A 15,784-nucleotide genomic window follows, 5' to 3' on the forward strand; every position below is an offset into this window, starting at 1 on the left:
TCATGTGCTTTGCTGGGGTCCAGGAAAATGCCACACAGCAGCACAGTGGGAGGGTGCCAGGCCCTAGGATGTCCCACTTAGTCTCTGCTCACCTGGCTCTGGGAGCAGGAGGGTCTGTGGGAGCCCCACACCCCATCAGCAGGACAGAAAGTTTAACTATTTCACAGGCACAGACTTTTCCCCCAAGGAGCCAAAAAGTTCTCTTAACACCTGAGTCCTCCTTTATCTGTAAAGCAGAGGTGCTGGTGTTCCCCTGCCTGCCTCGCAGATTGCTGGGAGGTTCAAAGGGATGCAGGAACGTGAAGGCACAGGGACAATGGTGATGCTTGTTCCACACCTGCCGCTGCTGTGGACCTGCCACATCCGGCCCTCCTGACTGCCCCTTGGTGGCTCAAACTGGGGCACTGGCGAGCTATAGTCTGAGCTACAGTCCAGGAGGGCTGAGGACCCCTGGGGCTATTTTCACAAGCCCAGGAGAGTTCTGGGGCTGAAAAAGCTAAAAAGAGAACAGGCCAGAGGTAAGATGGCTTCCTCATGACAGCTCTAGGGCAGTGGTTCTCAAACTGGAGCATGAGTGAGACTCCCCCAGAGAGCTTCAAACACAGATAACAGGCTCCACTCCACGTTTTCTGTGTCTGGGGTGGGGGCCTGAGAATTTGCATTCTAACAAGTTCTTAGGTGATGCTTTGCTGTGGGTCTTGGGATCCCCCTTTGAGAACCACTGCTCTGGAAAATGAGGGAGGAAAAGATGTTCTTGAGGACCATGGACATGTACCTCTCTCCCTTTCTTGTTTCTTTCCTTCCTTCTTTGTCCAACATTTTATTGAGCATTTAAAACTGGGACCACAGAGGAAAAAAGAAAAAAACACAGAGCCTTGCCCTTAGAGCAGGCTGAGGCTGGCCAGATTGTCATTGGCTGCAGAGATGTGCCCGGACATGAAGTCTGAAGTGAGTCAGACTGCCGGTGAAGGGGAATTGCCGTGTCCCAGGATGGGGCCAGGGCAGACTGCCAGACCCTGTGAGATCCCAGGAAGAGCCTGGGAAGCCCGCTCCTGGGGTCTGGCAGTCCCCAGGTGGCAGGACGCTGGGCAAGGAGCCGGTCGGTGGGAGACCACCCGCGCCAGGCCTTGGGAGGCAGGGCTGGAAAATAGGTGAGAAGTCCAGTGAGCAGGGCAGATGCCCTGTAGGCATTGGGAGTGGCCAGCCTTGGCCTTAGCTAGTCAAGTTGTTAAATTTCCTCTTTTAATGCTCTGCCTGTCCACCTTCCTGTAGACTCATGGCCAGACTTCGTGGACCGGAAGTCCTTCCCTCCCTGACCGACCTGGTCTCATTCCTCAAGGTCCCTTCTCTATTTTCAAAGGAGATAGGTAGCCACTCTGGTCGGCAGAACCTGGCTGTCACCCTGCACCAGTCAGGACCCCAGGATGATGCCAGGAGGTGCACATGCAAAGGCACGGTTCCAAGAGGGGCACGAGACCTGGCAGCTCCCTTAGAACTCGAGGCAACTCTAGAGCATCATTTTCACCTCCTCTGGATCTATTTCTTCAACTGTGAAATGGGGCCAATAGAACATGTGCCTCGGGGCTGTGGGGATGAGACCAGTGCTATCACCAAAGTCCTGTGTGACGGGTGTGGTCCACCCCCAGGTCCCCTCTGGAGTGAAGAACCAAGGCCCGGAGATTCCTTTGGGTCCATTGTTCAGGTCCTCACAGCATTTTCTCAAACTTTGCAAAACCTACTTGTACTTTGATTTGGGCTATAGCTCGGGATTCTTAGTTCCTTAAGGCGACTGCTTATCATTTATTTGTCCCAGTTTCATTTCTCGTGCGCTGCCAGCTCCCTAGCTCTGCAAGGTGCAGACCCCCACCGCCCCACCCAGCAGTGCTGCCTGTGTCTCCCAGAGACATGCCCTAGAAGAGGTGCTACCTGGCCTGGGGGGCAGGGTTGGCACTTGGTGCCCTCACACTTGCCTGCTACACTCCACGTAGGCAACCTCTGCCTATGAAAGTCTCATCCTCGGGGTCTGTCCCAGCAAGGATGTTGGGCACAGGGAAGGGAGTAGGAGCCTGGACTCACTCTGGAGCCAGCTAGCTGCCTGGCTCCAAATCCTCATTCCATGACTTGTTGCCCGTGCCCTTGGCAGAGTTACTGTAAAATGAGCAGTCATCGTACCCCCCTCACTGGTTATTATAAGGACTGGGTGAATTAACATCCTTCTCTTTGTGCACTGTTGGTGGCAATGTATAATGGTGTAGCCACCATGAAAAACAGGATGGCAGCTTCTCAAAAACTTACTAAGCAACAGGGTCACCAAGAGATATTTGTACACCCATGTTCACAGTATTATTTGCAATAGTCAAGAGGTGGAAGCAACCCAAGTGTCTGCCAAGAGGTGAGCAGATCAACAAAATGGGGTATATGCTGTATTGTTCCATTTATGTGAAAAGTACCTAGAGAAGTGAAATCCATAGAAAGTAGAAAGGTGGGTGCCAGGGGCTGGGGGCAGGAAGGATTGGGAGTTCGTACTCTATGGGTACAGATGTTTATACATATATTTGGGGGTAGCGCACTGTGAAGAGAAATGGAAGGTTCAAGTTCATCCATTCCTCAGGTTTGTTCCTACCTGAAAAACTGTTAGGAGCAAGTAAGTAGGTATGGACACCGCCACAAGTCAGGGCAAAGCAGGAAGGGTATCCAGTGGCACTGGCTGGCTAATGGCACCTCAAGGTTCTGGAAGAACTCACAGCTCCCATGAAATTTGTGAACCCACCAATCAATCTCCTTTCTGTTCTGATGAAAAATGATGATGTAGCTCAAGTCATCTTCATCAGAGTCAACCTGGGCCTACTGTGGCTTGTTCCAAAACTCAAATGTACCCTCAGAGAAAGAGTATTTATAATCCTGAGAATACTCCCAAGACTACACCATCTAAATCACCAAGAAGGCCTCAGAGGCTGCAAGCAGAGGGAACCACTGCAGTGAGCGTGTAATCCTATAAGGCTGTGGTCCCCAACTCCTGGTCCTCAGACCAATAGTGGTCCTTGGCCTGTTACGGACTGGGCCGCAGGGCTTCCCGCTCTTCCCTGCACTCTCACCCCCTTCTGGCCATGGAAAAATTGTCTTCCTTGAAACTAAGGAAGGGAGGGCCCCCCACAAGGCGGGCCCACAGCAGGTGAGCAGCTTGGAGGCTCCCCCTCACTCGCATCACCGCCTAAGCTCCACCTCCCGTGTCCCCTCCCCCACGGAAAAACTGTCTTCCATGAAACCAGTCCCTGGTGCCAAAAAAGCTGGGGACTGCTGCTGTAAGGGGATCACAGTGAGTCCTCGCTCAGCAGGATGTGCAAGCTTCCGAGTGTCTGTTTAAAAACCAGGTGTGCCATCTTATACTCACCTGCCAGGAAACAAACAGGTATAAAACAGAGCTGCCCAGGATCCCCGTGTATGGGTGGGAGCAGGAGGGCAGGAGGCCATCCTGCAGGTTCCAACACAGGTCCAGGCCCTGATCAAAGTGTGATGGTCACAGCCCTGCCAATATGCAGGGCCTGCTCCTTCTTCTCCCTGCCCTCTGAACAACTCAGGCATCCACCAGACGTCACAGCCTTCAGATTACTTTGTGATCTCCTTTGAGGATCTGCTCTCACAATTCTAGTATGAGTGGGAATCATGAGGTGGTGAATTTGCCCTTTAACTTGATGAATGAATGTCTTACCCTGCAGGCTGGGCCTCTTCAGGGCAGGGGTCCACAGTGGCCCTTCCTGCCCCCTCGAAGCTGTCACTTGCCTCTGTGCCCACGCCCTGGCAAACCTGTTAGGGGGTATTGGTTTCCCCAGCACGGGCCTAGGAGGTACAAGGTGGGCCCTGTCATGTGTCTGGGGGAGCATGATGGTCACTCTCTAGGCAAGGCCTCCCTGTGGCCCCAAGCCCACTCTCAAAGGCATGGCGGCAGCCTTCCCACCCCAGGCCAAGGCGAGCACAGGTCCTTCCCATAGGCTTCTGCCCTGTGCCTCGGCGCCAGCTGCTGGCCCTGGATGGGGACACTGCAGGGACAAGCCAGGGGCAGAGGCTGGGGAGGCTGCAGGGGCTGAGCTCTCCTCCGATGTCCTCAGACAAGAATAGGAAGAAGGACCCAAGATCTGACTCTGCCAAGAAAATCCTAGTCCTGGGTTCTCAAATCCAAATGCAGAAACTGCAAACCAAGGGGAAACAACAAAACCCAAGTTTTTTTCCTTTCCTAACAGCTAGTTCCAGTGATGTTTATTACTCAGCCTGAGTAACAGCAGACAGAAATAGAAACAGCCTCTGGTCTTACAAAGCCTTCGTACAAGTCCTCTTTGTCTTTTCTGCTCATGCCAGGGAAGTGTGCTGCTGGTGCCGGGGTGGAGGGAGCTTGGATGACCCCAGACAAAGCAGGGCCTGTGGGGAGGGACACAGGCACTGACACCAAACTGACAGCAGAGCCAGGGGAAGCCAGGCACTTGTCCAGTCGCCCCAGCAGTGACTTGGGACTTCATGGGTGGGAGTGAGCTGCTGGGGCCCTGGTGACTGTCCCCAGCCTTGGGGCTGATCTGGTATAGAAGAACCCTCAGCCACACAGCATTAGGGCCAGGGCCCCGCCCAGGCATAGAAGTCGGGTGGGTGGAACACTGTCACCCTGTAATTGCCCAGGGAAGAAGCCGTCAGTAGGGACTCTTTGGGGACTCTGCCCCAGGGGCTACAGCAGCTGGGAGGAGCAGACCTTGGGGCAGAAGCTCCATGTTCCTGCACATCAGGAGCCCCCAGCAGTCCTGCCTGCTGTCACTGGCCGCTCACAGCAACGGGACCTCATTTCCCTACCCTGGAGGCGCCTGGGATCCCCAGCAGCAAAGCACTGCTCCCCCTTGGTCTTCCCAGTCCAGAGCCCTGGGGCTTCTCACTAGGGACTTTGCTGCCGCGGCCTCCTGCAGCACAGGTGACATTGCAGCCATCGTGGAGGCGCTTGGAGGATCTGGCAAACCTTGTAAATAAACCTGAGACAGGAAGGGCAAGGATAAGCAACACCAGCAACTTCCAGGTGAAGTTGGCCCAGCCCAGAGGCCTGCTGCTTTTTGGAGCCCAAGGTCACTGCTGTGCTGTGCTCTGTCTGTCACTTGGAACCGCCCTAGATTCTGGTCTCCTGGTCCTCTCGCCCAGGGCAGGGCAGGTCGGGCCACACCCTTACCCAGGTCCTCCAGCCCGGCAGGAGGTGCCATGGTCGCCGCTATCTCAGGGGCTGCTTGAGCTCAAACAGGCCTGTGCCGCCCTTGACGACCTTTCCAACCACGAGGCAGGCAGAAGGGGACCTCAGGTCATCGTGGGATCCTGGGGAAGACACAAGAGCATGTGTCAGGGGGTTGAGGGAGAAGGGGGGGTGATGTGAGAGGACTGGGGGGCTCAACATGCCGGTGGTGTGGATGGGGCACCTCAGAGGCCTCAAGGAGTGGTCCTGAGTCTCTGAGGCTGACGAGATGACAAGGCAGCCCTGTTCCTGCATTCGGGAGAGAGGACAGCCCTTTTCCTGTCCCTCCCAAGCACAGCAGCAGCTTCTCACCTGCTTGCTGCCTGGCCCCCTCCAGCTGCCCACCCACCCCTGGTTCCAAGAGCTCACCGGGACACAAGGTGCCATGGAAAGGTGCCCCGCGGGACGGCCCGTCAGCCCAGAGTCGAGCCTGGAGAGGGAAGGCCAGGGCACCTGTCCGCACACTCACCCAGCATGGTAGCCTGCTTCAGAAACTGGAAGCTGGTTTCAAAGGACATCTGCTGCAGAGGGGAGGAGTTCGACCGGATCCCAAAGCGATTCAGTGGCTTGTAAACACCCTCAAAGCACATATAATCAGCGACCAGGGAGAGATGGCGGGGATCGACCGCAATGCCTATCACGCGGGCAGTAAAATCAGGAAGGGGTAAGCAGTGATGGGGGACAGCTGGGGAAGCGTCAGCTGACACAAGCCAGGCCGCCTCCATGTCGGCACATGGCTCAGAGGTCGGACCTGGGGCTCCCTCCCAGCCCTGCCACCTGCTCACACTGCTTGGCCTGGCCTGGGACTTCCCCATGACCCCTGCATCCTGCTTCCCACTTCCCACTAGCAGCACAGGAAGCAAGACTCTAACGCATTGTTTTCATATAGAAATCAAAACCCTCCAGGCAGGATGGGCCCAGTCATCAATCAGCAGCTTCCTCAGAGACCAACAGATGAGATGCCACAGAGGGGGCCTCGAGGACGGGAGCTGTCATCTCTTCCCACCTCCTCTGAGGACGCTCAGAGCCTGCAGTCTCCTACGGGCACACACTGCCTGCACCCAGGCTGCAGTGCCCATCTCTGGGCTGGACCGACACAGTCCTGGCCCTCCTGTGCCGAGCTTTCTGGTGCCCTGACGAGCACTGGGACCTTTAGGGTGTTGTGTGCATGCTCCTCTTACCATACACAGCAAACACATCCTTGATCTCCTTCTCGATCACCCGTAGTGCGGCCTCGATGCCGTATGTGTTGGCCATCGCGTGAATGTCGTTAGAGTAGAGGCGGCGCAGATCTAGAATCTGGGGAAGGAGGAAGGAATCTATGTAGAGGGCCTGGCCTTCCGCTCTGTGTCTGTATATCTCACCCTGGCTGCTTGTGCTCTCCTTGTGTCTGGCAGCTGAGTACAGCTGATGACAAAGTGGCCGAGAGGTGACCCAGGATTAGCAAAAGGCAGTGCCCAGGCAGAGCTGCTGACGGCTCGATGGCTGGGACCCAAGGTCTGTCTTGTCATTACCAAAACCCAGGGATGACTTGGGACACACTGTAGATTCAATAGGAAGAAAAGAATTGGTTTTAATTTCAAGGAAAAAAAACTGTACACAAATCAGCTTGGGAAACTCTGGTCTGGACACAGTTCAGCAGGTTTCTGTACTGTAGGACTTAACAAGGCTAAGGTGCGCCATGAACCTCTGGGAGGCGGGGCACGCGCGCTAGGTTTGGGGAACGCAGGCTAGAAGCACGATCAGCTCAGGAAGGGGCAGAGTGAATCGGCTGGAGGCTCGCCTCCCAGGGGCTGGGTCCTGAGACAACCTGAGGTCAGGGTTACCGCTTTGTCCCAGGCGAGTGGACAGCCTGGGGGGAGACGCGTACCTCGGAGTACTTGAACAGCTCCGGGAGGTTGATTCCTTCTGTGTTTAGCACAAGCTCCTTCTCGTTCTTATCATTGGTTGTTTCATTCAGGAGGCACCGAGTGATGCCCTTGGTCGTGTAGACGACAGCACTATGGGCCAAAGATACTACCAGGGAGCTCATGTCAAAGTTAATCTTCATCAGAGGGAGCTTCACTGTCACCTGCAAGAGGATGGAGAGTTGGGCTGGGGACTTGGCCACTCCCAGCCCCCGGGAGACTCCTTCAGAGCCTTCTTAATAACATCCTGGCTGGGGAGGGTGGTCCTGCTGGGCGAGCTGGCAGAGGGTCTGAACTCCGGATGGCCTGACCAACCACATGGAGCAGCCACCTCCAGTCACCCCAATTCAAGGTGGGGGGGACGATGGAGCTGTGTTTTTGCAGACGTTGGTGAGAAGGCTCCCGTCCACCGGACATCGCCCTTAACGTCCTTAATGACCACACAGCACAGTACCCGTTGTTTCACACACATGATCCCATCAGTGATTTTTGTTGTCTACTTTCATTTGGGAACCACTGAACTGGATCAAAGGAGAGACAAAGAACACGCTTGTGTGGCTGTCTAGACACCCAAACCATCCAGCCTTTAAGGGACTTGTGTAATCCCTGGGGGTGTGGCCGGGGCTGTGTGTGTAGGGAACTGGAGTGTCCCTGCTGTGGGCAGGGGTGACGCCTCCACAACAGTCGTGGCGCACGTTGACACAGTTGTACTGAGGATTAAATGAGGTGATAGATTTGAAGGTACCTCCTGGCAGATCAGACCTGCACACGTCTTGACGGGTCAGACAGAACTGGCTCACTAGGGGTTTGAAAACAGCACGTGTGGGCTGTGCTCTGGGGCAGAGGGTCTACAGCCATCACCAGATTCTTAAAGGGATCTGGGATTAAAAGAGCACCCAACTCTCACCAGCCCCAAAGAGGCTCAGGTGTGCTGTGTAGGCAGGCGACGGGGAGCTCTGCTGACTGCACCTGACCCCAGGCCCCAGCCGCACGGCCACACTGACCTGGCACCACAGGCTCTCCTCGGTGTCGTACTCGTAGTCCTCTATGAACGAGTGGATGTTGCACACAGCCTGGATCCGGCGCTCCACAGCCTCAGCTCCCTGGGGCTCCCGGCTGTGGGTGGGTTTCTGGGGCTGTGTCAGGGGGGTGTCCGCGGCCGAGTCCTCCTCAGCACTCAAGCCCACCTCTTCATCTTGCTCTTGCGCCTTGTGGGCACCTTCACTGTGGACATGCCCTTCCTCCTGCATGTCCTCGTCCTCATTCTCCTCTTCCTCCTTTTCCTCCTCTTCCTCGCTGTCATAATCGACCTGGCGGGAAATGGAGAGCAGGCTGTGTGACTTAGCCTACCGCCTACCCGGACTCTGTCAGGAGAACAAAGGTCCCCTCAAAGCCTTGGCTGGTCCAGGCCCCACCTGCGCTGCACCCTTGGCACCTCTGTTCTGGCCTCGTCTGCCTTCCTCCTTCTTCCCTTTGGCCCTTCCCGGGAAGGCCCCCGACTCCGTCCCGGTAAATCCCCCCTGGAGGTGGTGCTCACCCTCCACACAGCCTTCCCCACTGGCCCACTCACATGAGCTGTCTTGCCAGAGAACTCCCTCAGCCCCTCTAAACTGCCCCACGTCCTTGCAGCTATCATGACAGTGGGGGACAGGTTCTGGGGGAGGCAATGAGTATTTTCATTATAAAAACAGGAGGCAGCCCAAATTCTTCTTGCCAGAGGCCTCTCTGGGTCTTCGAGTCTAGCCTGCCAGACCCAGAGGGCAGCGCTGGGCGGCCCCTGCTGAATCACCGCCCTGGAAACCCTGTCTTCTTGAGAGGGTGCTGGCAGGCAGGGCTTGCTTCAAGGTTCCCAGTGGGTTCCATGCTGGACACAGAGGAGTGGCCTGGTGTCAGGGGATAACCCCTCCAGGATAACAGAGGAGGAGGGCGTGAGCACAGTGCCTTCCCCCTGGCTGCAGAGTCCTCTCACCTCCTCCTCCTGCTTCTCCTTGCGTTTGGCATCAGAGGCATCGGCGTCTCCCTCCTCAGCTTCAGCGTCCACAATGTGCCTCTCCTCTTCGTCGTCGTCGCCTTCCTGCTCTCCCTGTGGTTTGAGGAAGATTGATTAGCTCCAATACCCAGTGCTTGGTGAACCCCTCCATCCACCCACTCACCCTTCTACCCTCCCGCCGCTCCAGCCATCGTCACATCCACCTGCCGCCCACCCAACCCAGCCAGATCTACTGTCTGACCGTAGACCCCAGGCCGCCTTTCCTTTAGTGATCTTTACACGCATTGCTTACTTGCAAAGTCTTTCATTTTTAAAAATTAAAAAAAAAAAAAAAAAGTACCAGGGGTTTCCAAGTGCTTAAAAGAAGATGGTGTAAAATATTGTTCCAAATATTTTTGATCCACTCTAGGGATCAAAAAAATTTGGAACAGTATTTTTGAGGAGGAAGGATTGTCTTGGTGGAAAACTAAGTATTTTAAAAACTAAAACTCTCTACCTTTCTCCTAGTTTCTTTTTGTCTCCTTCCGAGAGAGCTAAGAATTAAGACTGGGCAGCCTTCCAAAGATAGTCCATGCCCACTTGTGCTTGAGTTAGCCAAGTGGTGAACCCACAGGGCGGGAGAGACGCAGCATTACCCCTGGGCTAGGCCAGCCCCTCATGTTAAGGGTGAGGAGACAAGCCCAGAGAGACGTGACACAGCTGAAACCACAGGGCCAGGCAGGGCAATCCCAGTTCACAGGGTGCCCCGCACCCAAGCAGGCTCACCATCGGCTCAGAAGACACCCAGGGACCTGCCCCCACAGGGCCCATAGGTCTGGCCTGCTCCTGGGTCTCCTGGCTGATGTAGGATTATTGTTCCTGGACTATTTGGTTCCCAGTGGTTGTCCCCTCTTCCTTTCTTTTTTGTCACTACAGACTGACTTCCCTGCTTCCAAACACCTCTCTGGTCCCTGCCAGTGCTCTGGGGGGGCCTCAGTTCATCTGGCCTGGGGAAGTCAGAGGACAGAGCAAAAGGAAACCAGAGAAAGAACTTTCGAAGGCTCAGTGCACACCGTTACCTTGAGCCTCTCCTCAGGGTGAAAACCATGTATAGACGGGCCTTTGAGAGCAAGGAGACGACATCCCAAGGCCTCACCCAGGGGCAGCCAGGACACGTTTTCTGGCAGCCTCCCCTGCCTGGCCCATTAGGCTTGAGAAGCAAATGTGGCTTCCCAGCACTCTCAGAAGAGCCGATAAACGCTAAGGTGGGCGGAAAGCTGGGCCAGGAAGGGGCTTAGGCGCACAGGGAACAGTCACAGAGCCTTCCCAGGAGAGAAGACGGAGTGAGCCGCTGCCCCATGTGCTCCCTGGGACTCTGCCTCTGCAGGTCCCCTGGGGGCACCCGGGGCACTCACCCGATTCATCCCAGACTCGGCAGCGCTGTCCAGATCCCGCTGTGTAGCTCTTCGAGTGTTTACGCTTCTGAAAGCTGATGCTTTGTTATTCTTCTTTCTGATGGATTCCATCAGAAGTTTGAAGAATCTACAATGAGAAGAAAGCCATGCAGTCCTGTTCAGTTCCAGTCCCCAGTGCTCCCCTCATTTCAGGTTAGGACGTTGAGAGAGAGGAGACTTTCCCCCTTCTTGTCGTTTCTGAATGGCACGTGGCATGTCAGACCGAATGGCAGCCCCCCAGCTCCACTGGGCTGGTCTGAACATGCACTCTGTCATCATGCTTTGAGCACAGCAAACAGCTTTCTGGGCTCTGACCCCCTTGTCTGGAAAATGTGGGCATTCATATATACAGTGCAATCTTACTATTTTTTTTTCCTTTTTGGCAGAAGACAGAAGGGCAGGACTCAATCTCCAGAAAGTGGTACTGCTTGGGCCAGAGAACTCCCGTCTCCTTGGAGTGGGAGCCCCAACAATTTGATGAAAGGACAAAGACTTGAGAAAGGTTCAACACAATTGCAAAAGGCAGGACAACGTAATTCTTGGCAATGAATTATGTCAACAGGTTAGAACCAAATCAGTTTAAAAGAACCAACCAGAAGCTCAGAACCTGAGGTGGGGGGTCTTTCCTGGCCTCACCCCCTCCTCCTGAGGCATCTATTGTTAGGGTCCCTTAGGGTTCACCTGTCCCCTTCCCGCAACTTCTTTCCTCACATAACCTATCGCCTGTCTTCCCCATCGGGCCATGACAGCACACCCAAAGGGACTGGTTTATGGCTGTACCAAGTACCAGAAGCTGCATCAACCACCCAGATGTCCTGTATTTGCTGAGTGCCTATCCAGTGTCCGTAACGTGCCAGCCCCGGGGACAAAGCAAGGACAAAAAGATGGGCTCCTGGCCCTCAAGGAGCGTAGTCTTCATTTGAACAGCAGGCAGGTCAAATGTATACTATTTTGCTCATTAAAAATGAAAGAATACCACTGTCCCTCCCCATTATTTTAACTTTTTAAAGGAGTACATGGATTTGCTGAGGTTTCTGCTATTGTAAGAAAAAAGGCTCCTCATCCAATAACCCAATGAAGGTCTTATACATCAGGCGCTGGGGATGGGTACAAGAGGGCCAGATGAGAGCAGGCTGGGTTGGCTCATAGTGACTGCTGTCTGAAGGCTGTGCTGTTGTCAAACTGTGGCAACTGAAAGGGAACAGGAGGGGTGGGAGGAAGGCAGAGAAACCTCCCATTCCACATAAATAATTACACACAGAGCACATGACCCTTGGCTATTTCCGAAAGTGCCTGGCAACAGCTCCACCACCTGCTGTTTGGAAAGTTAGGTTCACAGAAGCTGTAACTGCAGAGACTGTCAGCTTGGTCATCTCATGGCTGGGGACTGGGGCTGACACTTACACCCTGACTCCTAGCTCAGTGCTCTCCACTTCACCTCCCCGCCACCTTCCAGATAATTCACACAAATATTCAAAGTTACAGGGCAGAGATTCAGGGGACCTTCAAACCTTGTACGTCTCTACCCAGGGAAGCGCCTGTCTATTGTTTTTTTCACCAATCTATGTCAAGTCTCATGATCACAAAAATAACAACAACAAAAAAAGTCAGGGAAGGGAGGAGGGGAGAAGAGAAACAAAAGGGGGTGGGGGGGGGAGAAGCAGCTGCTGAGGGGACTTGGAAGCACAACTCCCTCCCACTTCCTGCGGCTGCAGAGGCCTGAATGCAGCAGCCTGGCTGCCTGGGGCTGACAAAGGAGTGCGAACCACACCCCGGTTCACAGGCTGCTCGGTCTTTCATCTTTGCCTGAGCCCTCAGCCCCATTCCATGGGAGTCCCCAGGCTACCTCCACCGAAAGCTACTGCACAGGGCTTTGTTTATCACAGCTTTTCGAGTGCACTCACAAAACACAAACTAGGAGTTGAAAAAGTACTTCACAGCTGGGAACAAGCCAGGGCTGTCACTCACCAAGAAATTTTAAAAAGCGATTTTCTATTTTCGGTTCCACGAGGTAATGTAAGTAACAAGTGCTCTGGCACAGGCTGGCGCAGGCCTTGTGCTGACCTACCTGCCGGGCAGGCCTGGGCCTCAAGTGGCGGGAACTGGGGCAGCACTCTGCCCACTCCCGAGAATTCTCAAGAGGCCACGAGATCCAAACTCCCATTTCTCAGCAACGGGCTGTCAGGCAGGCACAAACGGCCCGCCGCACTGGGTAGTTACCGCTCTTCACGGTTAATTACGGAGCTGGCTTACCGCTCCTCTGTCACTTTGCCCCGAGTCCCTGACAGCGTGAAGGACAGCTACACAGAACGAACTTTCTCCACCCAGGCAGGTGCCGATGCAGGTGTGCCTGAGGCCCAGACAATAACTTCACCAGACTTCATGTCAACTGGGGCAGGAACCACCTGGCCAGTGACCCTGTCCAAAGGGCTGAGATCACCCTCAAGCTCACCTACCCTAATATCTTCCACCCCAAATGCCACCTACATAGATGGCTGTCCCGAACTCAGGCCACATGATCAGGTGAGAGGAAGAAGAGTGCTGAGGGCAGAACAGTTGCTCTCTCCTGGCCACGTGTGCCCCTGTAACTCGACTGGGAACGGGCATGGCTCCGTCTGTGTTTGGGATGGCCACGTGCAGGGAGCTTTCTGCCTCTGCTCGGCCATCGGTTCTCTGGGAAGGCCTGAGAGCTGGTCTACATTAGAGGCAGTGGTCACTGGCCCGAGGCCAAATCCTGCTGACAGATGGGATCCATTTGGATCTTACCAGGCTTTTAAAAACATATGAATGAGTTGCTGATGTTTAAAGGTTAGGAGATTTCATTTTTATAAAACCAAAAGCAAGCAACCAAACAACCAAAGAAAGAAAGAAAAAAAAAAAAAAAGGAAGGGGTGGCTTTCTTTTAAATCAAAAGACCTGGCCACCTGGCCCACATTTCTGCAAGGTGACAGGTCTCTGGAAAATGACTGACACTCTTCAGTCTGCCGGGGGGTTCCCAACCCTGCCTCACTGGCCTGTTACCTGCCAGGCTCTGTGGCCATTTGCGTTTGCACTCACTCTGGGGTGAGCTGCTGAGTTGAAAAGGCTTCCCTGGCTCTTCCCGGCTTGCCCCAGTCCCAAAAAAGCCCATCCTCCTGCTCTGTGCACTCAGCATTGCGGCCTGTTCTTTTCAAATGTCCAACAGTAACTTGAACTTGAGAGAAAAAAGATATCTGTTCTCCCTACCAGACAGGAACCAGAATTTCTCTGTAAGAAGCTGGAGGAAGCCCTGGTTAGAGAAGCAGGTATTAAGAGTAGCATGCCATAAGCACATTACTCATTATTCACAGAATACAAAGGTATCAGGAACCACATTATGCTGCCTGGAGTCACATCCAAGTGCTGGTCTGACACCACAGAAGCACCACATCCTCTTAATGCCTGCAAGCACGAGAAGACAACAATCTTGACCCATCAATCAGACAGGAAGTGGGATCAGGCAGTGATATGTACCCAACAAAGTAACACCCAAAAGCCAGATTAGAAGTGAGGTTTCCAGATCAGGCTAGAGGGCCTGCCGTTTCCCTAAACACTTTCCTTACAGTGCTCACTTGGGGAAAGGCGTCCAACCTCCGAGAGCCCTTCCGCCAGGTGCATTCTCTGGGTCAAGGTGAATGACAATCCTGGTCTGAGCCCTGACCTTGTTTCCATGAAGTGCAGGATGTCCTCAGGTCTCAGGCACTTCTCCTGCTGGTAATATGCGTGTGGCAGGAACTCAAACCGCAGCTGGTACACTCGGAATTTGTTCTGTTTTTCTCCTATACAGAAGGACTCCTGGACGTCAATTCTCTGCAACACCTAGAACCAGATGGACAGAGAGAACCCAACTCATCCAGGTCCCAGATGACTGTGCACTGCAAGTGGGTTATAAGAAACCCAAGGGTTTAGGGAGACAGCATCTGGGGCCACAGGTCAAATCCCCAAAGAAACCCCAGTGAGCTCTGCCGCTGTGGATCCCACAGGGGGCCCACAGGCTGCAGTTAACTCCAGGGAATGGCCACCACCTGCTAGGAATAAGCTCCAGTGGGGCTGGTAAGTTAACCCAGGAAGTGTTTTCATTTTATATTTTAGGCACATGAGGATGCTGTGGAACCAATAATTATCTTAAAAGCTTCTTGCTATATCCTTGCTCAGCACCTGGCATGGCCAGCTTCTCTCTCACTGGTGGGAATCTGAGCTGAGCGTCTAAGCAGTCAGAAGTCTGTTCTGCATGGATGGGGAGGACACAGGAATGTGCTGCCACCCAGTCCGTAGCCCGGGTACAAGGGAGGCCGTTACCTCTCCCAGGCACACTCTGGTGAGCTGCTTCTTCAGGCTCTTCACTCTCTTGAGGGCTTTCTTGGTGTTGACCACGGGCACGCTCATCATGGGTGTCTTGATGTTGGCGCTGGCCACCATGAGAATCTCCCTGAGCCTGTTACAGAACAAGGGCACATCTGACCACGAGCAGCAAGCAGGCCTCCTGCTTGTGTGAAGCTTCTAGTAAAGATGTCAGAGTTCTGGGATCTGAGAGAGCCCTTGGGATCTCAGAGGGGAGTGTGCTGGATCAGAGAACCCCAGCTCTGGCCCTGTATGTGACAGTGAGGGACTCCCTGGTCACTTTCCTCCTTGGAGTGCTGGCTCCTAGAGGGCCCGGCTGTGTCTGATGTTTGTTTCCTATCACCTGTGTCTTACAAATCGCAGGTGCTTACTGACAGCTTTTGAATGAATGAGCAACTAGCACCCACAGTGCTCCTACTGCACCCCACCCATGAGCTCAGTCAGCCCTCAGAGCCCAGCAACTCGGTGGGTCCCGGCCCCCTGCATTCCACAGGAGGGCACCCTGAGGCTCGGGAAGTTGAGGAACCTGTCCAGAGTCCATCTGCTAGAAAGTGGCAGGGCCAGGGACCAAAGGCAGATGAGTCTGACCTCATGTTCTTTCCCCTGGCCCAGCCGTCATCATATTGGCGCACGCATACATTCACCTGAAGGGCCAGGACCACACGGGTCACCTTCTGTGTGGATGGCGCCCCAGGGAGTTGGGCAACCAGGTGCCCTGCGTGGGGCTTGTTAACAATGGCCATCCCCGAGTCCCCCCAGCGGTAAATAGTCTCATAGCGTCCCTGGTAACTCTGGTGCAGGAGTTGGCAGAGGGATAAACAGAGATCCTAAAAGGTGTGGG

General features: G+C 54.3%; 1 protein-coding gene across 5 annotated transcripts in view; it reads right to left on the reverse strand.

Annotated features, from left to right (window-relative positions):
* Window positions 1–15,784, reverse strand: part of POLR1A (RNA polymerase I subunit A) — a 104,983-nt gene that overhangs the window by 25,823 nt on the left and 63,376 nt on the right. For 3 of the 5 annotated variants that reach the window (XR_006734749.1, XM_045550010.1, XM_045550009.1), the window contains exons 26-34: window positions 14,902–15,037; window positions 14,264–14,421; window positions 10,546–10,672; window positions 9,131–9,244; window positions 8,166–8,471; window positions 7,125–7,325; window positions 6,436–6,553; window positions 5,724–5,888; window positions 5,198–5,337 (exon numbers count right to left, since the gene is read on the reverse strand). Coding sequence is in view for 4 of the 5 variants with exons in the window: in XM_045550010.1 (XP_045405966.1) it covers window positions 5,237–5,337; window positions 5,724–5,888; window positions 6,436–6,553; window positions 7,125–7,325; window positions 8,166–8,471; window positions 9,131–9,244; window positions 10,546–10,672; window positions 14,264–14,421; window positions 14,902–15,037 (1,426 nt within the window). In the remaining variant the exon portion in view is untranslated. Of the gene's footprint in view, window positions 1–3,249; window positions 5,007–5,197; window positions 5,338–5,723; window positions 5,889–6,435; window positions 6,554–7,124; window positions 7,326–8,165; window positions 8,472–9,130; window positions 9,245–10,545; window positions 10,673–14,263; window positions 14,422–14,901; window positions 15,038–15,784 lie in introns of those variants that run through there. The other 2 variants (XM_045550008.1, XM_045550007.1) reach the window with 2 other exon arrangements.

Source organism: Lemur catta, chromosome 4 (genome assembly GCF_020740605.2).
Source record: "Lemur catta isolate mLemCat1 chromosome 4, mLemCat1.pri, whole genome shotgun sequence".
NCBI lineage: Eukaryota > Metazoa > Chordata > Mammalia > Primates > Lemuridae > Lemur > Lemur catta.